The 24,961-nt window shown below is 40.6% G+C and overlaps 1 protein-coding gene across 1 annotated transcript in view; it reads right to left on the bottom strand.

Moving 5' to 3' along the window:
- Positions 1 to 6,002: 6,002 nt before the first annotated feature.
- LOC122668647 (magnesium transporter MRS2-F-like) overlaps positions 6,003 to 24,961 on the bottom strand; it is a 40,269-nt gene continuing 21,310 nt past the window's right edge. The window contains exons 3-5 of the mRNA XM_043865186.1: positions 20,463 to 20,614; positions 17,667 to 17,799; positions 6,003 to 6,397 (exon numbers count right to left, since the gene is read on the bottom strand). Of these exons, the coding sequence (XP_043721121.1) occupies positions 6,119 to 6,397; positions 17,667 to 17,799; positions 20,463 to 20,614 (564 nt within the window). The 3' untranslated portion in view covers positions 6,003 to 6,118. The remainder of the gene's footprint in view (positions 6,398 to 17,666; positions 17,800 to 20,462; positions 20,615 to 24,961) is intronic.

The following is a 24,961-nucleotide window of genomic DNA, read 5'->3' as shown; positions in this document are numbered from 1 at the left end:
TTTATTCCTTTCTGCAAGAAGAAAGATACCCCACTATGGTGCAACGGGCCACATGGCCGCAAGGTAAAATTATTACTTTCATTCTTGAGACATGTATGAAGTTTCATTAACTTTTGTTCACATTTAGATTGTGGTTGGCATGCATTCGTAGAATAAATTGTGGATCTAACACACATTCTGAAACATCGAATTTTCTCTATTTTCTTGTTTCAGAATGTGTTCTAGATCTTGGATCTATCGTGAGAATGCATATCAAACACAGCCTGGAATTTCACATGATTTCCCAAACACAACCTTAAATGATAATTAATGACTGATTTTAGTTCCTAGTTAACTTGTTGTAAAACTTTTCTGTTTCTTGTTACTTTGCAGACCCTCTGCAATGCATGTGGCATTCGCTTTCAGAAGCGGGAAAGGAGAGTTGTTGTGATCACAAAGGCTTTCGCGAGGCCTAGAAATGTTATTAGGAAGTGAATGTGGAGTAATATGTCATTTATAGAAATAAAGGTGAATTGCGTTGTTGCTTGTTGTTTCTAGTGATTTGTTGAAAATGTCTCTATTCATGGTTTTTATTTCAACAATTAAAGAATTGGAAAAAGAATCGTTATCTAAAGAAAGCAACCAGATGGGTACGCAAAAAAATTTAAAAAAAAAAAAAAAAAAAAAACACTACCTGCTCCCATGCCCAGATACACAGGAGTACATGAAAGTACAACTGTGTCCCTTGTAAAATTAAAAAATTATACAGAGGTTGATTCCCTTGTGCTTCCATTCATTGAGCCTTGCTGGTGCAAGCAATACACGATTAGATAACAATCTTTTGCCCATTGAAAAATTAAAAAAACAAAAAAGAGTATTTGTTTGATTTTTTTAAAATTTTACAAATACTCCGATTTGCCATCGATTACTGCCGTTACAACTATCCTCCACTTCCGCTTATCTTCCTCTCTTTGTTGATTCTCATGATCCCTTTCTCTTCTCTCTTTTATTTTTTTTTTTCTTGATTGCAGTTTATATAGTAATTCTGATGAAATTTTTCCTTTTTTTTCATGGTGATATATTGTTACTTGTTAGAACTTAAGTCGATGCCTTTAAATAAAGACAGAGTATAAGTCATTAAAGTAAAAATATATATACATACATGTCTTGGATATATAACTAATGAGGCTAAGGAAGATACCATTATCGACTCAGTATAATCAAGAAAAAACTAACTGATATATTTATAAATAGCCTTTGACCACTTTTATGGTATATATCTAAAGGAAAGAGCCCTAAAGGCCTGTGACATAAGTCATATGATGGACTCTTAACCTATGTGAAGAGGTAAAATCATGTTCAAAAGGTAAAAACAAAGTCGTTGGATGACTTGATTAGTACTACTATTTTTTAGATCATTCTGGTTAGATGGGAAAGGAATACCACCCCAATGAAAGGAGGATGAGCTATAGACTCATAATCAAGTTAAATCTTATGAAATGTGGAGGTGTATTAACTGTGGTGCACACTGTGGGTTGACCTAAGTGGATGTTGGGGGTGAGGCCGCCTACCGATAAGAATTTTATAGGCGAATTTTCTAAACATCCATGAGACCAAGATAGGGGGATAAGGTCGGTTTTAAAAATGTACTATTTTTTCATAAATGGTATGTCATATAAGGTCGACTGGTAGGATATGGATGGTGAGCTTGTCGACTACGCCAATGAGGAAAGGTTCAAGAAATCTTACTTCACCTATACATTGTAGTGAAGTTCATCAAACCTAGTGTAGGTTCAAGTCCAAAAAACACTTGCAACGATGTGTCCTACTATGTTTAATATACTCACTAGTTCAGTGTTTTGTTTTATAGATATTTTGAATCTTATGGGGGATTATTGTATTTTATGTGATATTAAAATTAAAGATTCACAATATTATTTTGCTTTATAAATGGTGTGTTAGAGGTTTGAGTCCTTTCGTAATGGACACCTAAATAGCCAATGGGTGTGCTTATTGGAAGACTTGTTTGAATGGTTAACAAACAAGCCTTGTGGGAAATGACATTTTTTTGGGCGTATCTTTTGGAGACTTTCCCTTAGTAGTGTCTCTTCCTCTCCTATATAAAGAGAGGAGATCTCGCCCGTTTCTCTAACATGGTTTTAAAAACAATCTTGAATATTGTTTTCTTCCCCCCAATAGTCTGGTAGTGTCAATGAGTTAGTGAATATAGCATTTGTACTGCTTATGTAATCACAATTGAAACCTCAACTTATGTGATTTGAGAAGTTTTGTCTTGGAGATATAGGTGCATGGTCAACCCAGAATACAGAATTGGGGCATCTAAAAAGCTTAAGGAGGGCATCTTTTGATGCGATTCAACTCTATCGTTTACTGTCTGAGTATCATAAGAGAACATGTATTGGTGTACTTCTTTCTACAAGAATATTCCGATGCCATACTTTTTGCCATTCTAATTAGATAAGTCTTGTATTTACTGTTCGTATATTATATTTTTAATCTTATACCTTTTGCCCATCTTTTATATTCCAACAAGCAATGTCACTGGTCATAGGGCGCAAATGCAATAGTCATCACACAGAGAGAGAGAGAGAGAGAGAGAGAGAGAGAGATGGCTTCATCTCCAATACTAATGGCAATGTCAATGGGGGCCTTTTGTTCTCTTTCCTCAAAACAGTTGAGAAATCCGGAATCTTTTCTTTGGAGGCATCCCTATGGACTTTGGGTTCATCGGAGTAGTGTTGCTTGATCATTACTAGTTTTGATTCTCTTTGTTCACTGTAAGCTATGTAACCAATACCAGTATCAATATTGATATTTTAAATTATGGTTGAAGAGGTCTATTTATTTATCTTCCTTTTCTTTTCTCTCCAGACAAACACAGCCTTAATGAGGAAAAGTTTCTCTTCAAATAAAACCCAAAAAAGGGATGCGCTAGAGAGAATGAAACATGGAAGGAAAAAGATCCTAGAGTGGGACGTTGATGGGATTGTAGAAAACAGATTCTAACACGACGCAAAAAAGAATGGAAATCACAAACAACAATCACATAATGAACACAAGTATTTACGTGGTTCGGCAAGATTGCCTACATCCACATTGAAATGAGATCTGTTTCACTACTAATGGAAAATAGGTTTATATATAACCGCTAGTCCTCCCACCTTTCTCAGAATTCATTACAGAGAAAGAACCCTTGTTATATATTTATCAAAGCCCTATACAAAATTTTTTTCCGAAATACCCATATAGTCCTTAAAAAACTATCCTCATGGGTTCCCACCTCTAAACCCCCGAATGGACCCGCTAGTTTGTCAAAGTCCCGCTTGAACAGTAGATTAACACCTCAAGATCTACAACCTCTTAACTGCATCGAAATCAACCCACAAACCAAGCCATGGAATACAAGACATTGTACCCCCAATAGGGATTTCCCAGCTCTTGGGCCATCCCTTAGTACCCAAATTTCATTCACTCAAGCCAGTCTAGACCCACAAACTGTATTCGGACCGGTTTGTGGCCGAAGGAGGAGGGGGGGGGGGGATCAAAGATAGCCAGAAACAATGGAGGTGGATTGTGGACAGTAGAAGGTAGGGCTGTAAAATTACAAAGTAACCTAACTAAAGAGTATAATGTAACCGGGTTGCACATTCTATTAAGCCACACAAAGAAGGGTTATGTACACATAAAGATAGATAGATATCAAGAAGTTAAAAAAAAAAAAGAAAAAAAGATCACCACCGCTGCATTAACATGTCTGAGACAGAAGAAAAAGGATAATAATAAACCCCAAGGGGTTAGCGCAGCTGGCTTGGAGGGGACATGAGACTCCGCTTCAGGAAGCGAGGTCAAACCTTCGCCGCTGCATAATTTCTTGGGGCCACCCGCCTGAGGCTCACTAGGGCCCAAAAGCTCCCGGCTCGTGCATGGCGCGGGGGTCATGTACGAGCCTGGGGGGATTTAATCGGTCTAAAGTTGGATACCCCTCCTGTTTCCCAAAAAAAAAAAAAAAAAAGGATAGTAATAAAGAGAGGAAAAAAGAGCAGCGATCTTGCTTGTTATGTTGATCTGTTCTTTACTTCTGCCCACAAGTTTTTTTGTTTTTGTGTTTTTTTGTTTTTTTTGAGTGGGGGTGGAGGGGAGGATCTAAGACTAGATGAGGAACTCGAAACATCTTGGGGGCCAGCTCTACTGCACTAGCCTTAAGCCAACTATGCAAGCAGATGTCCTCATTTTGCACACGAGTTAAATAGAAAAAGATGGAAAACTTGCTATTTTTCTGATATACCTTACTAAAATAAAATTTCATTTTAAACCACAAGATTTCTTAATAAAAAAGATAGTATCAAAGGGTTAGTATTTTGAAAAATACTTGTGACACAAGATAATAAGTCGAATATAATATAAACAAAACAGAACACCACCCCGTAGTGTCCCCTACATCCTCTTACATGCAGTGAAATGACCACACTATCCACCCACCTTGGATGCCTGTCTTCGCGATCCCATTGATAATATAAAGTTTGGGAAGCCTATAAAGTTATCTTCCAGTAAATTGCAAGTACGAAACTCCAACACTGTTCCCAAATTAAGGGTTTCAATTTCGGACAAGAACCGAAAACCATCCTGTTAAACCCGGTATTGGGATCTGATTTTAGTACCAAATAATAAATTTGACGGGACGGTTCTGGGATGGGATTTCCAATGATCTTAAGGAATTTGAAGAAGTAAAACCATGAAATTCATCTTGATTTCATAATCTAAATTGTTTTCTAATAATCAAACCATCTCCGAACCCTTAAAGTTCTCCTTTATTTACCAGGCCTAAAAACCGTTTAGGAACCGGTATACCATCCCGTCCCATTAATAATCAGGACTGGGGCCTAGATTTGGTCCCATTTACTAAATGAGACGGTACTATGATTGGCACCTTTGATACCAGTATCAGTACGGAACCATCCCAAATACCAAGAATCGTCCCAATCTAGGTGGCAACTCCTTATTCATTCCCTTTCTCCTCCAAAAGAGGCGAGGTAGAGGAAAATTTCATATCTCTTCACCCACGAGTGGAGGAAAAGGTTCACTGTTCTCACAATGAGGCCCTAATTAAACATTTGAGTGACTGAGGGTTAAGGATGGTATCCGGTATTTGAGCTTGAGCATATTCTTTGTGCCAATTTTGATGTAAGCACTACAAGCCCATTTTTTTCTCCGATTACTGACCCAGGTAACAATTTTGGGTCATTAGAATCATCAGAACAGCACCACAAACACGAGAAATTTTATGCTTCCGAGATTCAATCACATTATTTGTCAATTGACAAACTCTACTTAAGCTAAAATTTAATATATGACTAGTGGGGGACCTTGGGACCTTGCCCATGAAATTTAGACCACAACTAGCACTAGAAGACCAAGCCCTTCTTAGGCGGGCCATGGAAACAAGAACTCTTTTGGATTACTCTTGAAATCTGGGCAACTATGCAGCTAAGTATTTCTGAAGATTAGCTAATAAAATACACCTTTCAAATCAAAGAACTAGCAACCCACCTCTTCTCCTTGAAAACCCACAAACCTACTCTATATTAGTTACAGGGGCTAGTAACTGATTTGAATTTTTCTTCGTCTTCGTTAAGTTGAAATTATAAATAAAAAAAGTTGCAATTTAAGAAGAATCTCTGGAACTGACAGGCCCTGGTTATTTTCTCAAAGCACAAAAGCAGAGAAGAAATAGCAGATTGGAAGAGCTGGGAAGCCAAAAAGTATCGCAATATGAAGGAAATTGGGAAAAAGACACTCTAAAAATGAACCTATTTCCTATAATAACTTTTGTTTGTTAGGAACTTCAAGTTTAACAAGAATTTTTGTTTTAAAAAAAAACCCCACAGTTTCCAATTTACCAATATTGATAGCAATGCAAAGAGTAATTCTCCCTTTAGCTTCTAATCTACAACAGTAGTATACATACCAGTTCCAATAAACAAGCGACAGTTATTGGGCAAAACTGCAAACTAAATAAAAAATAGAATTACATAAGCTAGAATTTATACATTAATATTGCACAGTAACAGCAAGATCTCCAAACTACATATTCATAAGATTTATAGAAAGGGAGGTTTCATCACTCCAACAGACCTTTCTTCTTACCCAGGTAGAATGCTATAAAATATAAAGCTACAGAACCCACAACAGTACCAAGGGCGGTCTCCCAAAATTCAGCATGCCCACCATCAAAGAGAGAAATGTGGATATTCATTCCAAATAAACCAACAACTACTATGCCTGCATTTAATAACAAAGTTGCCGTACTCAACAAAACTCCCATCTGTAGCAACTGATTCTGTTTGTCATCCAGCATGATGTTGATATAATCCTCAGTGTCATCGACATACTCCCTCAACTTTGAAGAGCCAAAAGACAACATTAGAAATGCAAGAATAGAGCTTTCTACCAAAGGATAATCTAGAAGGGAAACAGAGGGGGGGGGGGGAAATTAAAGAATGTTTAGACTTTAGATTAGATATTTGCGTAAAGAGCCCCATAACAGAAAAAACAAAATATTGGGATGTCAAGGATTATTGTCCAGACATGGGCTTACTAAATAAAAGTATCAAATATCATTGCTCAACAGAAGGGTGTTGTACATTTATGGAGCAAGCATCTGATGAGATATGGCAATGTGATTGCTGTTCACTGGCAGACCCACTTCCCTCTACTAAAGTTATCTCAACTGCTCTAAACAAGAAATAGGATTGGCAATCTGGTGGATTAGGGCAGGTCTAGGGTGTCTTGGGCTACATACCTAACCTGATCCTGCCCTAGTATAAGCGATCAAGGCGTAGGCATGCCGGACGCAGCGGTTTCCCGACACAGCCCATTTTTTATCAGGCAGGTTAATACACCACATAAATTAAAGTTATTTTAGTTTTAATACATAATAGTCCATTTTAGTTTCTCTAAAAACAGTTATCAACTGGACAGTTGGGTAAGTTCATGTTGGGACTCATGGAAGTATAGTAGCTCACTGGGTCATCAACCATGACTGAGCCCAACCATCTAGTAGGCTAGCAGGCAAAATCAAATAATAGCCAGTTTACTAATCAGTCAGGGTTCGAAACAGGAGCACATGAACTAGGCAGGTCAGGCTTGATAAAACTTCAGAACGGGATAAAACCACAAAAGTGAGGACCAATACATCTCAAAATGTCAATAGGCAACCATTTTCTAAGAATACACTTAAAGGTGGGTGGCCAAAAACATCCACACACACATATATTATTATTACAATCATTTTCGTTGTTGTTCCCTTCTCACATGATAAAATTACACAAGTTGTCCAAGAGTGTTAACAAGTCTGACTAATGAGGAACATTACCGATAAGAGCCACTGTCAGATGGAACCAACTTCTGGTCATCTATTGTTTGTACAAAAAATCATTGGTTGATGTCATAGAGCAGGTTCAATTATTTTTGGAGGGTGGGTTGTTTTTAGGGTCTCTTTGGTATGACTTGCATTTGAATTTATTACCTATTTTTGAGAAATCATTTGTGACAATAAATTTTGGTCTACAAATTATAATCGTTTGGTTACTATTTGTGCAATATATTATATAATTAGAAATAGGTTTGGTCATTCCTATTTATAGAATATATTCTCTAAATCTGTAACTTCTACTATTGTACATCATGGGATTCCTTCATTCTGACATTCATTCAAACACTCTATGGACACTATCGATCTTCCCACAGTGACCACAGTTGTACCATCCTACGCTTCTCCACACCATTCTCCAAACATTTCTTACTGTGAGAGGACGCTCATCCATCACACGGTCCTCTGTGGAAATGTTCGAGCACTTTTTTATTTTCACTTTGAGGTGGAAAGGATCACCAAAGGCACAATTCCATCTCTATTTATTCTGATGATCAACACATTTTTAGTCAAAGCGGCTAACTGCTACCACCATTCTGGAGCTTTGTTCTGCAAGGCAACCTTGTGATGCCGTTTCAAGGTCTTGCCCGGTCTTAACCCCTTTTGGGTTGGTGGGTTTAGGAGACTGTGTTAAGGATTCCTCAATCTATGCTTGAATGATGGAAGCACAATGTACTTAGCAGAAGGTTCTTCAATTCAATTCTCATCACACACACCTACCCAAGAGAGAGAGAGAGACGGGAGCAACAGGAGTAGCAAAAGAAGAAGAACAAAATGTACTCTGGTTTGATCTCTTTTTTACCTGTCCATCAACATCCAACATACTGTTCCCATCTATTGCAGTAACTGCCATGAGTATCTGTCTAACTGGGGAACCCATCCAATATCCCACACACGTACAACCCATCTCTCCTTCCATGGTCGCTTCACACTTAGGGTCTAGTCAATCCAGAGAACGGCCATGGAAGCATATGTGAGCTTCTGATCTCATGTAGAGCTTGAGATTGTCTCTGATCTCCCGCAGCAGTTGAGACACCATAGAGACGAGATGTTGAAGATAATCCCAAGCAAAATTGCAAATGAAGCAAAGGGTTTTTATAAAATTAAAAAAAAAACCTTCAAATTTACCAATTTACCCTTGATTTTAAATTGTTATAGCACATATTAATTAAAGTCTAGAGCACAAATCAAGAGAAATGATTTATGGCCACAAATGACAAATAGCTCTTTAGTTATTTGTGATTTTTAATTTATTTTAATTTGTAATAAATAGAAATAAGGTTCATAAACTATACCAAACACCTATAAAAATAGAAATAGGTCAAATAAATACAAATAGAAATCATACCAAAGAGAGCCTTAATGTTTCTTATTTTTGGCTATTAAGGCAGCATTCCTATAATTCTTGTCTTCGGTTATGCATGGATATGAGTTATTACTTTTCATTTGGGCTTGATCTATTTTTAGTTTCAAGCAGTCCGTACTCTTTTTTTTTTTTGGATGAATGAAAATTTAAATTACAAAGAAAAAGGGGGGGGGGGGGGAAATACAAGCCCGAGGGCCAACAAGCCGAAGCTAAAGATTAGCTAGGGCGAAGAATGGTGGTAGGGAGACCCCAGGAGACAACAATCAGCCTGTTCCTTGGGGTATCCAAGACACTACCCAAGGTGAGGGAATAAGCTTTAGATGAAACATCAAAGAAGATGGCCTTCCAAATCTTGTCAAAAGAGCGGGAGTTGGACGTCCATCTTCTAAGGTTACGTTCCATCCAAATGTGGGAAATAGTACCACAAAAGACAAGCTTGCCAATCCTGTCACAGATCGAATTACCCCCAAAAGTCATATCAATCCAGACCCATTCACGGGGAAGAGGGAGGGGCGTTCTCCTAGCGGACCAGCGTGGAAGTACATGCTTCCGTGATGGAGGCAGCAAAGGGGCAAGAGAAGAACAGATGGTCTGTATCTTCGTGCCCATTCCAACAAAGGCAGCAACTGGTGGAGACTTGCATGTGGCGATGGATGAGAAAAGCTTGGGTGGGGAGGCAGTTAGCTAGGGCACGCCAAGCGGTGAAGCTCTGCCGAGGAATGTGCCCTTTAAACCAAACCACTTTGTGCCACGGACATCGGGTCCCTCTTTGTCTAACCAAGTCCTAAGCCTAGCGGGAGCTGAAAGTACCTGAGGTGGAGGGGAGCCACAAGATGGTATCACCTCTTCCTCGGTGACCAGGGGGGATAGGGGGGAGGGAGCTCCATAGATCAGCGAGGGGCGGGGACCATGAACCACTGGTGATAATGGAAGCCACTAGAGTAAACCTGTCCAGGCCGGAAGCAAATATGGTACGGGTGCTGACAATGGAGGCAAGGACACCTGAAGGATGCCAGTTGTCGAGCCAAAGGTAAGTCTGGGACCCATCATCTATCCTACAAGAAATAGCTCCCCTGACTATATGCCTCACTTGCAACACTCTACGCCAAATCCAGGAAGAGTCGGGGGCAGATCTGACAGTCCAAATAGAGTCTCTACGAAGGGGCCCAGCATACACCCAAGAGGTCCAAATACTGGATTTGTTGGTGAGGAGCTTCCATAACAACTTGATAGAGCCTGCCAAATTGACATCTTTCATCCTTCTGAGCCCAAGGCCTCCTTCAGATTTGGGCAAGCAAATAGTAGACCAGCTCTTGGGATGGAGGAATCTGGCTGAGTCCATACCTTTCCAGAGGAAAGCACACATAATAGATTCGGCAGCCTTGATGGTGGCCTTGGGAAGACCAAAAACACCGCTCCAGTAGATGTAGCAAAACTGGAGAACCGATTTGATGAGCTCAAGGCGACCTGCATAGGATAGAAGTTTGGCTTTCCAGAGCTGAAGTTTCTTGCAAAGGAGGTCAAGTATAGGGTTACAATGATGGGCAGAAAGTCTGGCAAGAATAAGGGGCAGGCCAAGGTAGCGGACAGGTAAGGTGCCAAGGGTAAAGCCAGTGATGGCGGAGAGGGTCGCAATGGTGGTATCAGGAACCCCAGCAAGGAAGATTTGGGATTTATGGTGGTTAATGCAAAGACTAGAAAGCCCCTGAAAAAGGTGAAGGGATGACATTATGGACTGTAGGGAAAGGGGATTGGCCTTGGAGAATACCATGAGGTCATCTGTTAGATATATGGCCAGAATACCGTGGGGGTATTCTGGACCTTTTCTTTGTTATTTAATTAGTTTTGTATTATGTGGTTTAGTCCCACATTGCTCATGTACATATTTTACTATTCTATTATTCTTATAAATAAGAAGGTGCTTGGGATGAATTAATCATCCAAGCATAGAGTTCTAATTCAGATCCACTTAACATGGTATCGAGAGCGGGTTATGAATTAGAACCATCCACGATTCCCTCCCCTTCTCTAATTCTCGATCTCTCTCTGTTCTCTTCTCTCCTCTTCTTTCCTCTGTTTTGCATTGTTCTTCTTTGTCCTATAGGGCAGCACGATGAGGTGATCTATTGATCCAGCTGCTGCCCTCCTTGTTACCTCACTTCATGATATGAAGAATTGATCGATAAGGTGCTGTCCTCCTTTGCTGCGAATATTGAAGACTTCAGCCTTCATTGGACAGATTCACATTATATTACAAGGATTTTGTTCACTATATTGGAGCTTGGACTGCGCAGATCAGTATTCCAGCACCTACATCAAGCTACATCAAGTTCTCAAGATCGATATCTCTTCACACTTTCGGGTTTTTTCAAAACCCCGACAATTGTCGATCTTGGGGTTCCACTTATCGCTTAATTCTGATTTTTGAGGAGTGCTTCACATCTGTTCAAGTGTCCTTCGCTGCAATTTCAGCCTCATACAGTCATTTTTCAGGCCTCACATCATCTTATCGATTTCAGCAATTTCGGGTTTTTTCAAAACCACGAAAATATCGATCTCAAGGTTTTCTCCTGCTTGCTTGCTGATTCTTGGAGACACTTATTCTGCATTATTAGAAGGCTTTCATCCTTGTTTCAGCCCTTAACTTGGAGGTGTTCTTGGTTTTCTCTTCACAACAGCCCTCTTCTCCGATTTGGGATTCTTGACTGCCTCCATGGGTGACTCTGTGGATTCGATCGCTACTTATGTTGGTGATGGAAACAGCAAACCAGTATCATACTTTCTCTCCAAATCCAATCAAGTTGGATGGCACCAATTACCTACTTTGGTCTAGGTCTGCCTCCTTTGCCATTCTTGGCGTGGCCTTCTCGGGTCATATTAGGGGATCCACTCCTATGCCTACTCGAGGTTGGGGCTGCTCAAGACAAGTGGCTTGCCAACAATGGAGTTCTTATGTCCTACTCGATTGGTTCTATGGTTACGGATCTACAACACAATTTTCTTCTCCTTGATACGACCTCGTAAATTTGGGCTGCTTGCAGGAGACTTATGGACAACTTGGCAATGATGCCCGGTATATGAAATCGGGAAGAAGGTCCTTCACACTACTCAGGGAGAATTGATGGTCTCCAAATACTATGCTACCTTGCTGCAGCCTTTGGCGACAATTGGACCATTTTTCTGATTTTCTACCCAAGTACACCGAGATATTACTTCTTATAAGCAACACATGGACAAAATCGGGGTTTATGATTTCTTGGCGGGATTAAATGTGGAGTATGATCGATTCGGGTTCAAGTGTTGGGTCACAAGCCTTTTCCCACACTTGAGCAGTCATATGCCCTAGTCTCCTCTGAAGAAAACCGTAGGGCTGCCATGTTGCACCCCCTATTAATGACGGATCGGCTCTCCGGTCAGCTGCCACTGCCCTCCCGCACCTAGTGGCATTGCTTCTCTTGGTGATTCTACTACGGATCTGTTGTTTGTGAGTCCTCACAAACCTTACCACACCAAGGAGAAGTGCTGAAACTTCATGGGAAACCGGCTGATTTTGAAGCTAAAAGGGCGCCAAGACAAAGATAAAGACAAAGACCAAGGCCCATCGGTGAGATCATTCTGCAACTCCACTCATCGACATTTGGTCTATCCCGGATGATCTACGAGGCCCTCCTACGTATGCTCGGGACTTCGCTCTGCCTCTACTACATCGCCTCTCGCCAATTCCTCGGCTCCTTCGAGTTCACACTTTGCCCGGTCGGGTATTCCATTTGTAGGTCATTGTGCCTCGTGGCTTCCCATCCTTGGATCATAGATTCCGGAGATACTGAGATCATATGACCGGTTCCTCTAGTCTGTTTCACAAATATTCTCCCATTCAGGGAAAGATAAGGTCAAAGTGGTGATGGGTCCCTTTCTTCAATATCCGGAAAAGGACTCATCAATTGCACTTCCTCTCTTCCCTTGTCTTACATTTTACATATTCCTAATTTTACTACTAACCTTCTTTCCATTAGTAGTATTACTCGTGATCTTAATCTGCAAAGTCGCTTTTTCCATCTCATTGTGTGTTTCGGATCGGCCTGCAGGGAAGACGATTGGATTGGGTAAAGTGCATGGTGGCTTGTACCTACTTGATGACGGTCGCTTCTCTCACCACCATTGCCTTCTCCGCGCATCGAACTCCTTGGTCTCTTCCGAACTTTACCAGGCACTCTCGGTTAGGTCACCCCCTTTCGAATTTTAGCTCATTTATTTCCTCGTTTGGTCACCCCTACATACTAAGGATGACTTTTTTGTGAGACTTGTGTTCGCCAAACAGACACGTTCAAATTATCCTATTTCAAATAAAAGGAGTTCTTCTTGTTTTCATTTGGTACATTCGATGTTTGGGGCCCTAGTCAGCCCCTCTTTCGGTCATGTTGGTTTGTCTCTTTTATTGATTGTCATTCTCGGAACACTTGGGTATATCTTTTGCACACTAAAAATCAGGTTTTCTCATGTTTTAAGCATTTTCATAAGATGATTCAAACTCGGTTCCGGCTACTCTCCAAATATTGAGAAGTGATAATGGAACCGAGTTCTTGAATCACAATTTCAAACATATTTGGCTGATCGTGGCATCATTCACCAAACTAGTTGTGTTGATCCCCGCCTGAGAATGGTGTGGCGAGAAGGAAAAACCGCCATTTGTTGGAAATGGCCCGGGCTTGATGTTTGGGAGGAATGTTCCTTCTCAATATTGGGGGATGCGGTTCTCACGCCGCCTATCTCATCAATAGGCTCCCTTCTCGGGTTCTTAATTCCCGTACCCCCTCGATATTTTTTGGGCCATTCCTCCTTTATTGTCCCTCCCAAAGTATTTGGGTGTGTGTGTTATGCTAGGGATACCAGATCTCCAGTGCAAGCTTGAGCCTCGTGGGCTCCGTTGTATTTTCTTGGGTTATTCTCCCACCCGAAAGGTTATAAGTGTTACCATCCCCCTTCCCGTCGTACCTTGGTGAGTATGGATGTTGTTTTCCATGAGGCCCTTTCTTATTATTCTTCACCACCTCTTGAAAGGGAGAGTTCTAGTGAAGATGTGCCCTTTGAGATTCCTCCACTAGAGGTTCCTCCGCGCTGTCCAACCTCCTTTGGATGATGTCCAACCTCCTCCGGCTGTTCCTCCCTCACCTAATGGGAATCCTTTACGGGGGAGACCATAGAAAATAGTGTTGTTAATGTTCTATTCGGGGAGCTGACTCGAGTCCGAAGAGAACTATTGGTGCATTTCAAGAAAGAATTGACAATTCCAACATACTCACCTACACAAGGCGAGAACCAACAGAGGGCGATTCGCGATCCCTTTAGCACCAATACCCATCCAATTGGCTCCCAGATCCGAGATCCTCCATCTCCTGGTAATCCCTCTTCTTCCGACCTACCTATTGCTCACATGAAAGTACTAGGACTTACTTTACATCCCATATCTCGTGTTGTTTCTTATAGCTCTCTTTCTCCATCTTTTCGTGCTTTTGTATCTTCTCTTTCTTACATTTCGATTCCTAAAACTTGGCAGGAAGCATCTACGAGATGGAAAGTGGAAGGCAGCAATGTTGGAAGAAATGAGAGCACTACATAAAAATAATACATGGGAGCTTGTGACTCTTCCTCCGGGAAAGAAACCAGTTGGATGTAGATGGGTCTTCGTGGTCAACGAAAGGTGATGGTTCCGTGGATCGATATAAGGCACGTCCTGGTTGCAAAGGGTTCACTCAAACTTATGGAGTTGACTATCGGGAGACCTTTGCACCGATGGCGGCTTCAACAGTCCGGTGCTATTATCTTGTGCTATAAATCTTGGGTGGGATCTTGTTGATTAGATGTCAAGAATGCCTTCCTCCATGGGAGCTTGAGGAGGAGGTCTATATGGACATTCCACCAGGATTCTCGATGATAGGACCAAGGGCAAGGTCTCGTAGGCTCAAGCGTGCACTTTATGGGCTGAAACAATCACCTAGGGCATGGTTTGGCGATTTCACAAGGCTATGATTTCAAGCAGGTTATAGCGAGTAATGCTGATCACACTTTGTTTATCGGCGAGTTGGTGACAAGGTAACTCTTCTCATAGTCTATGTGGATGATATTGTGGTCACTGGTAATGATGGTGATGCTATCGGGATTTGAAGCTCCTCCTGGCCGTGAGTTTGAGGTCAAAGATCTTGGTCCTCTAAATATTTTCTAGGGATAGAAGTTGCTCGCTCTTCAAAGGGCATCTTTCTCTCTCAAGAAAATATGTCCTTGATCTATTGACCGACACGGGGCTGCTAGGCTCATCCTTGGATACTCCTACGAAGCTACTACAAAACTTAGGGAGAAAGAGGGTGAGCCTGTGACAAGGGTATTTATCGGTTAGTGGGCAAGTTAATCTACCTTTCTCACACACGACACGACATTGCGATTCTTTTGAGTTTGGTGAGCCGTTCATGCATGATCCCTATTCCTCTCATATGGATGCAATCCAGTCGTATTTTGAGGTATTTGAAGTCCGCTCCAGAAAGGGAATCCTTATCTCCCACGGGTCACCTTAAGATTGAAGCCTATACGATGCCGATTGGCAATGGTTCTCCGACAGAAATCTATCTCTGGTTACTTTTCCTTTGTTGGTGGGAACCTTGTCACATGGCGAGCAAGAAGCGAATGTTGTGGCCGGTCCAAGTCTTGCCGAAGTTTCGTGCGATGGCCCAAGGAATTTGTGAACTCGTGGCTTAGAGGATTATTACAGGATATCGGTGTTGCTGTCCATCTTCCCATTATGCTTTATTGTGACAATAAAGCAGCCATTAGCATTGCTCATAACCCTGTCCAGCATGATCGTACTAAACACGTGGAGGTTGACCGACATTTCATCAAGGAGAAGCTTGAGGCCGGCCTCATTTGTGTTCCTTTTGTGAAGTCTACCATCAACCGGGTGATGTGTTCACTAAGGGACTGAGTAGCAAGCTGTTTCATCCTATCTTAGTCAGTTGGGCATGCATGATATATATGCTCCAACTTGAGGGGAGTGTTAGATATATGGCGAATACCGTGGGGTATTCTAGACCTTTTCTTTGTTATTTAATTAGTTTTGTATTATGTGGTTTAGTCCCACATTGCTCATGTACATATTTTACTATTCTATTATTCTTATAAATAAGAAGGTGCTTGGGATGAATTAATCATCCAAGCATAGAGTTCTAATTCAGATCCACTTAACATCATCAACGAAGGCAAGATGGGTTAGGTTGGTGGGCTTGCATTTAGGGAGGGGGAGATGAGGAGGAGGTCAGTTTTGGATTGGATACTGCGAGAAAGGACCTCAAGGGAGAGACAAAAAAGGAAGGGGGAGAGGGGGCAGCCCTGGCGGACACCAACGGAGGAGGAGAAGTATCCAGCTGGGCCTGCCATTGAGGAGAACGGAGAACCGGGGGGTAGAAATGCAGAAGAGGATCCAATTGACAAAGGTGGGGGGGGAAGGACATCTTGATCTTATGTTAATAGGATAAAATCAGTTACATAGAACAATTTCACATATTAGTGAATTCAAGTAATAAAGTGATTGTGCTAGAGTAAAGTGACTATAGAAGACTCCCTTGATCCATTCAATTATTAGGGACATAAAATTATTTTTGCTGATGGAAGTCTTTGCATGTGTTAATGGTGAACCCAGTCAACACCAACAGCCCAACAAATCCATGCAAGAACTCGATTCAACACCAAACAAGCTCTTGATTTAAGATCTAAATTTAACTGAGCAAAAAAAAAAAGCAACTTCAGTTACCCGGGGGGAACCCAATTAACACCAAAAAAACCTACATAATATATCAACCAAGAAAACTCACAAAGCATAACAAGTGAACAATTATGTCCATATTACAGCTGCACATATAACATTTGCAGGTCAATTTGAAACCCTACTTTGAAATAACTCAATAGGGAGAATAGCATTAGGTGAGATAGCCCATGCAAGCACTTGCACTCCAGTGGAACCTCAGACTTCTTCTAAAGCAAAGCTCCAAGTTTATGATACCCAAATAATCACGAGGATCTGTGATATGCTTTTACAGAAAATATGGCCTTCACAACTGATGCCATTTAGTTGGGATCAGGCTTTTTTTATTGATAAATGGTGCCCTTCATAACATTCCTCCAAACTCAACAATCCTCTGCTAATAGATCCACAAAAACACTTGAGTGACTGAACCAAACAAACCATGTCTCAATGTCCAAATCCTACAGATGTCTTATGAACATTGAGCTCCAATTAAAACTACCATAAGTTCCAGTACTAATCTCCATATATTGCTTCAAAGACGCATTCTTTACTGTCATCAAATAGAAATGAAGAAGCACCACACAAAACCCAATGTCTCCCCAAAGCCTCACCATTGATCCAACTCCCACTTTATGCAAATATAGGTGACTGGTCCTTTCGAACATAGAGCTGTAATCTATTATTTTCACATCTTGTCCATTCCCTCCTTATATGTAATTATACGAAGCTAAACCATAATTTATGAAATTCCTTAATTTTTTTTTTTGCTTCATTTATTGTTTTCCTTCACTAATTCCCTGCTATGCCTAAATTATACTTGGAATGTATTATTATATTTTCCCAGATAGCTCCTTTGGAGTTTGTACTCCACAATCAACAAAGACAGAAGTGTCCTTGTTTTTGCAAACAGAGACTGACATACATTCTAACATCATGCCCAAGGCAAGAAACCTGGTCTCAGAAGAGAAACAATCATTCCATCATTCAATGAGTGGAGCATTATGTATATCTTTTTAAAAGATATCCCCAATGATGAAAGCCCCCATATAGCAGGTAAAGGATAAAATTGAAGCACGACTTACAGCTGACAGCTTGTTCAAGGTTCGCCCTATCTGTGCAAAATAAGCTTCTAGCAGCATTTCCAACTCTTCAACATTTGGCTTAAAACCAGTAACTTTTTCGCTGCTAGTTTTGTTATCTTGTGAGTCTTCATCACTGAAAGTAGACAAGAATTAGTATGACACCAAATTAATAGATAAGAATCCTTAAGTTTTTAAAGAAACATTACAGGAAATCCCTTCATTATAACAGTAAAATGAATTTCTGAACCTTGTTGATACCACAGATTCAGATTCATAAAATTCACCAAATGTTCTAGGTTTGTGTAACTGATCTTTTGAGCCCTAGTTGTAGTCTACTACAACTGGAAATCAGTGATAGTAAATAGTAAGTAATCCACCTAAGATGCTTTACATGACATGATAGGACCTATTCCACAAAAGTAATACTAAGAATTTTCTTAAGTTTTACCCCCTATCATGGGAAAAAGCCACGTGACAGGTTATCTTATTGCCAAATGATGGAATAACAGAATCTGAGAAGGAAATGATGATGAATGGACAGGGAAGGAAAACAGACTACATAAGTACCAATTGGTTCAGCAAAATATGTTGGAGACTTCGCTGTTTTTTGAGGTAACCATGGGTATAACAGAGTGCAGAAGTCATAGAGTTTACAATGAAATAAACAGAAATTAAAGCACTTCATCATCAAAAAGGACGCTTGCCTCTTGAGCTTTGCCATAGGCAACATTTAGGCACCGCAAATTTTCTTATGAAACTAAAACAAAACATCTACCTGAACATAAAAGAAACATGTTTCCGTAATGAACTAGTAATCATAAGTTCAAAATCATATTTCAATTTCATCATTCTGCCCAGAGAGAAAGCTTTCTTCTTGGTTAGATGGAAAGCTCATTAAAAAGAAGTAAAGTGCCTTGTTGTTGGCTTGGACAACAGTTCATAATCCATAACGGGTCTTGACAGTTGATTCTAGTACAAAACTAGAAGACTAAGTGATGAAGTCCACTAACCTGTAGATAGATTAATGGACAGCAAGCCACAAGACAGAATCACGGTGGTAGAAAGAATAGAACAAACAGGATAGAATATAAGACATAAATAACTTGACAACCAACGCTTGGATGTGGCTAAAAATCAGGCCAAATAGAGTAGAGATCCTGCAGAATATATGCTCCAAAAATGGGGTTGATCCAATGGTTAGATCTGTAGGAACTAACAAGGATTCTGTAGAAACTGACAAGGATAGGAATTAGTGAAGCTTAGTGTTCAGAAAGATTTAAATGCTTTGAATAGCTATGATCCAACCCAAATTAAAAATACAAAAACATGGTAGTTGAACCATTTCCTTCCAATCGGTATCTTTCAAAGATGTAGAAAAAGCGTATTGGGGCTTTAAGATTAGTAGATCAAAGACGGAGTATATGATGTGTAACTTCAGTCACACTATGATGGATGATGACATGGTGAAAATTGAGGAGAAAGAGATACCGCCAAATGACCATTTCAGATATCTGAGGTCTATCATACACAAAGAAGGGGACATAGATGATGGGTCTATCATACACAAAGAAGGTGACATAGATGATGATGTTTCACAAAGAATTAAGTGGGATGGATGAAGTGGAGGTGAAACCGGAGTACTGTGTGACCGACACATCCCTTTAAAGCTTAAAGGAAGTTCTACGGGACTGTTGTCCGACCTGCTATGATGTATGGGGTGGAATGTTGGGCAGTTAAGAAGTGCCATATAGGGAAGCTACGTGTTGCAGAGATGAGGATGCTAAGATGGATGTACGGCAAAACTAGGAAGTAAGGAACGAACGTACTAGAGCTACTGTGGGAGTTGCCCCGATCAACAACAAGCTCCGAGAATGTCGACTGAGGTGGTTTGGCAATGTGCAACGGAGGCCTGGAGATGCCCCAGTAAGGAGTACTAATCTAATTTCGATTGAAGGAACTATAAGAGATAGGGGCAGGCCTAAAATGACCATAGGTGAGATTGTGAAGAATAATATGCATAGTCTGGGTCTTGTGCCAAGCATGACCTCAGAAGAGCCTACTGGAGGGCAAGGATCCACGTTGTCAATACCATGTAGCTGGGATTTTCCTGATTTCTTGGGCTATCCTCTTTCCTCTTAACTCTTATTTTTCATTTTTCCATTTCTCACTTTTCTTATCGCATTTCTTTATTTTTATTCTTCATTCATTTTAATTCCCTTTCCCTTTGTGTGGATCTTAGTTTTCCCTACTTTGTTTTGAAAGGATCCATGTAGCAGACCCTATTTAGTTGAGATAAGGCTAAATTGTTGTTGTAGAAAAAGCGTACTGGGGGCAATTTGGTAAAAATAAATTTTCAATCTTACTTAACTAATGGTATCTAGAGGGCGGACCTCAGCACAACAGTAAGGTTGCTCCATTACGATCTAGGTCATGAGTTTGAGTCAGGAAACAGCCTCTCTGCAAAGCCGGGGTAAGGCTACGTACATTATGACCCCCCCCAGACTCTACAGTGGTGGGAGCCTCGTGCACTGGGTACACCCTTTTTTACTTAATTGGCGGTTAAGGCACCCCAAATCAAGTTTTGAAATTTAGGTAACTCCAGGTGTAGTTGTCCTTAATGTTAGGAATCTTACGTGAAATTTCCCCAAAAAATAAATGCATTTAGTACCAGCACATCATGGATGTCGTCAATAGGCACAACTCCAAAGCACAGATTAAAGTAAAACTGAACACTTTTTTTTCTTTGGGATAAGAAGTAAAAAAACATAAACACAAAATGCTAAAATGAGGACTAACCTTTCATCATATAATTTGTATGAATCATTATCTTTCTCTATTTCATCTTTTGACTCATCTTGTTGAAATTGTAGATCGGAGAGTTTATCTGTCAAATACATCTCAGCCATGTCGATATCATCATCCAATAAATTTTCAATTTCATCTCTAACCTGCAAACCTGAGATGATGCATTAGAGAACTTCAAGTATGAGGAATGTTTTGAAACAAGTCTTAGTTACTGGTATCTCTATGAGAGCTTGTAATAACATCAACAATCTGAATAATTCAATTTTCTCTTTTTACAGAGAATCATTTACTGACAACAATGACATACTGTATGTTTATGGGCATAATAAATGTAGTTACTGCTTCTAGTAAACCAACTTTATGGGTCTGCTAGTTTCTTCAGTCATCTTTTTTTTTTTTTTTTTAAACCCAAATATTACCTGGGACCCGGGCCAGCCCCTAGAATTTTATTAAAATCCACAAAAGAATAGGAGCATACACCGGGGAGGGGGGGGGACATACCACCTTACCCCAACCCAAGGAGCTAAACCACTCATCGCCTCTCAAAAAAATTTACCAAACCCGAACAGATGGAAAAAACACAAAAGCTATTTCTTGAGAACAGGCAGACCAGCCTTGTCCTCCCATAGAATAACCTGAAAACCGCCCGTAGGCAAGCAGCCCTGCTGGAATATGGTAGAAGACCCAGAGTCATAGGTAAGATTGGCTAACCAATCAGCCGCTCTGCTGCTTTCACGAAAAGCAAAGGAGACGTAAGCCCGGGTAGAAGAAACCAAGGTCAAAATCTCCCGGAACCAGTACCAACCTTTCCATAGGTTACACCTCTTTTGATTAACCATTCTGACAGTGGATGCGGAATCCAAGTTAACCACCAAATCAAGGAGACCTAGGCTCTTTATGGTAACGCTTTTATTTTTTTTTAGTGTTTTTGGGTCCGACACACTTTTTTGTGTTTCTATGTTTTTTGAGCGTTTCTGGGACCTGAAATGCTGTATGGTAACCCTGGAAAAAAAAACGTTTATGAAATTTAGAAGAAACAGAAATCTGCATGGGTCGCACTTAACAGAATCGTTTCTGTTGTTTACCAAAAATTACGTAATTGCCATCTACACCATGGTTTTTATACTTATGGATTTTTTAGCCCAAAAAAAAAAAAACCAAACATCACAATTAAAACCTACTTAAATTGTTTAAATGCATCCTACATGATCTTCATGTACATCGGTGCTCTCAATCCTTAGATTTGGAATTTAACAGGAGAGAATCCACAGGGTAGATCTGTACAAAACAATAGAACAAATGAACAATAATATAGTGGAGAACTGATTTGGTCTTGACTGGTTGACTGAAATAGAATCAAACTAGCAGAATGTGTTTGAAGATAAACTAATAAAACTGAGAGAACAACTATTGTTGAATATAAACTAAGAAAACAGAGAAGTAAGGAGAAGGTAAGGGAAACTAATAATGACAAACTAGAGGGTGTTCTGGGAGAGGATTTTGATAACTCTGAGACTGGCTGGTCCATTAGCCCTGGAAATCTGATCAAGTGGCCCTAATCACCAGTTCTATTTAATGGCAGAAAATCTCAAAATTCTGTGTCAAATAGGTGTTGTGATTGGATGCTTTCAGCAGGAGAAACAGGGCAGAAACTAGATATGAATAAGTATAAGTTTGAGACTTCAAATTAATCTCAGAAATCAATAGAATATATAAATAAAAGAATGCTAGCTATGAAATCTGAGGACAAACTGAACTAAATTGAGAGAGTTACGATAAGAATAAGATGGAAGCAAACTGGTCTTAACACTATATGTCACCAATATCAAGAAAGAGATGTAATTGTTGATTAGAAAATTGAATAAGTGCAAGGAAAAATAAGAAAATAGAAACTCAACTCGAAAGAGAAAGGACTCCAGTAACTCCACCATACTGACCCTGTTTAAGAGCCCAAAAGATGGGTCGGAGAGTAAGATTAGGACAAAGGGGGGACAATCACATGTCGTACGGCAAAAGTCGCCATTAGCACTTCCTGATAGGAGATTTCAAAGTAAACGGAGATGGCTTAGAAGTGGCATAAACAACAACAGAATGTTGGCAGCTGAGAATGAATCCAAACAGAAGTGGAGAGTTTTATCTCTTCTCCCCTTCAGGAACCACGCCAGAAGGTGTTAAAATGGCATGGAACTGTGAAAGGACTCCACCTTACCGACCTGTTTAAGAGCCCAATAGATGGGTCAGAAAATAATTTTAGGATAAAGGCAGAACCCGATTATTGATTTGGAGAAGAAGGTGAAGCTTCCAATAACAGAAGAACCAGCAAGTCCTTCAAATTTGATTTATCTTTCAGCAGTGATAGATGAAGCCACCGACCACTGCTGCGAAAGATTGATTAGGAGGTGGAACCAGAACCTCCTCTTCATCAATCGAAGAAGGAAAATGAAATTTCCAATCCTTGAAATCTCCAACACAAAAATCTGGACTCGAGAGTTTTTTTAGGGCAGGAGAAGTCGTCAAGAGTTGCAGCGGCCGTCCAGATTTGCAGTAGTCGTCCTCCTTCTCTTCGTATAGAACGCAAAGGACAACGGCTCTTCTGCCTTCTCACCTTCGTTCTCCAGATAATAGAGAATCGATAGAGAATGTCGGTTTGTTATGTTTGATTGCCAAAAGACAAAAATGCCTTTACTCGCTTAAGTTAACGTTATGTTTCTGCGACATTTTTCCAGAAGCGTTTCTTACATGCAGAAACACCAAATTGGTGTTTCTCAAATGTGTGCTAAAAGTGTGCCAAGTGCCCGGTTCGTCTAAAAACAAACAAAAAATCAAACCGGACATACCATACAGTTTTTTGCGTGTTTCTGTTCCAAAAAAGCAGAAAAACACTAAATACACTAAAAAAGAACGTTACCATACAGAGCCCTAGATCCTGGCACAGGAGCAAACCATCCCTCAAGGCTCGAAGCTCAGTAATCGAATTGGTGCAAACACCATAAAAATTAGAGAAGGCCGCCGGTACCACACCATTCGGGTGCCTAATGACCCCTCCACCTCCTCCATAGCCCGAATTACCCCTACAAGCACCATCCACATTAAGCTTTATTGAGGCAAAAGGTGGGCACCAATAATTTGGCAGAGGGCGTTTCGACTTGGACGTTGGAGGCATGAGGCCAAAACACTGCAGAATTAGTCTGTCCCTCGAGGACCCTAATCGGCCAACCTTGGAGGGTAACTGGATTTCTTTCACCCAGGCTTTAATGCTCTCAACTATTGAACTAGCAGTACACCTACTTTCCCATGTCTTCTATTGTTTCTCTCCTTCCAAAGCTCCCAAACAATCAAAGAAGGCAGAATTCCTGTGATATAAGCACTAAGGCTGTTACAACTTGCCGAATTCTGCCAAAGAGAGATTCGACTTCTGACATCCTGTGAGGGAAAAGAAGAGATGTCAAAAAAAAGATTGAAATATCCCCACACCTTAGAAGCCGTACCACCATACAGCAGATAGTGGTCAGTCGTCTCCCTCCGTGGACTCCCACAACAGTTACATTTTGAAGCCAGGGGTATGCCAACCGACATAAAAGCCTCTTCCGTGGGGATCTTTCCATTAAGGAGATGCCAAGAGAAGAAAGCTACTTTCAATGGAACAAATTGATTCCATATCCACTTCGCATAAGGTATCACAGGAGTAACACTCCGCACCTCATTCCAAGCCGACTTAGTTGTGAAACAACCATCACTCGAAGGAGACCACACTAAGACATCATTTCTATCAGAAAAAGCAAAACCTCCATTAGTAATGCTATCTCTTATTACAGTAGAATCAATGTGATCTAAAATGCCCTGCCTCCAAGCGCCGTCCGCCCTCAAGGCATCTTTCATACACAATTCCGTGTCTACCTGAAGGCCATTGTCAACATAGTCAATTAGAGGGCCAGCTCCCGTCCAATTATCGAGCCAGAATGAAACACTGCCAGAGCCAAGCAGCCACCAAGATCTATCTATCAAGAACCCCTTAAAGGCTAGAGCATTATGCCAAGACTTTGAACCAACACCATGCGATCCAGCCAGAGTAACATGAAAGTTTCTAAAAAAACTTTGCCCTAAAGAAAGCACTCCACAAAGAGCGATCAGAAAGGACACTCCAAAGACCCTTGAACCTGAGAGAAATACCAACATTCTCCAGAAGCCTAATCCCCAGCCCCCTTCATCAAGTGGCCTACAAACCTTCCTCGAACACACCCAGTGCCTGCATTTTCCCCATTCCGAGCTTCCCCAAAGAAAATCAGCAAAAATCCCATATATCCTCCAAATAACTGCCTTAGGCGGGTCCAGCGTTGTAAGAACATGAATGGGGATAGAAGATAGGACATGTTTTAAGAGCGTAACACGTCCCCCGGAGGATAAAAGTCTCCCCTTCCAACCTGCCACCTTGTTTCTTATCTTTTCAACAAGAATGTCAAAGAAACAAATTTTTAGTCTTCCAGAGTGGA

The sequence above is a fragment of the Telopea speciosissima genome, chromosome 7, assembly GCF_018873765.1.
Source record: "Telopea speciosissima isolate NSW1024214 ecotype Mountain lineage chromosome 7, Tspe_v1, whole genome shotgun sequence".
In the NCBI taxonomy this organism is placed as follows: domain Eukaryota; kingdom Viridiplantae; phylum Streptophyta; class Magnoliopsida; order Proteales; family Proteaceae; genus Telopea; species Telopea speciosissima.
This window is presented reverse-complemented; position numbering and strand designations above follow the sequence as displayed.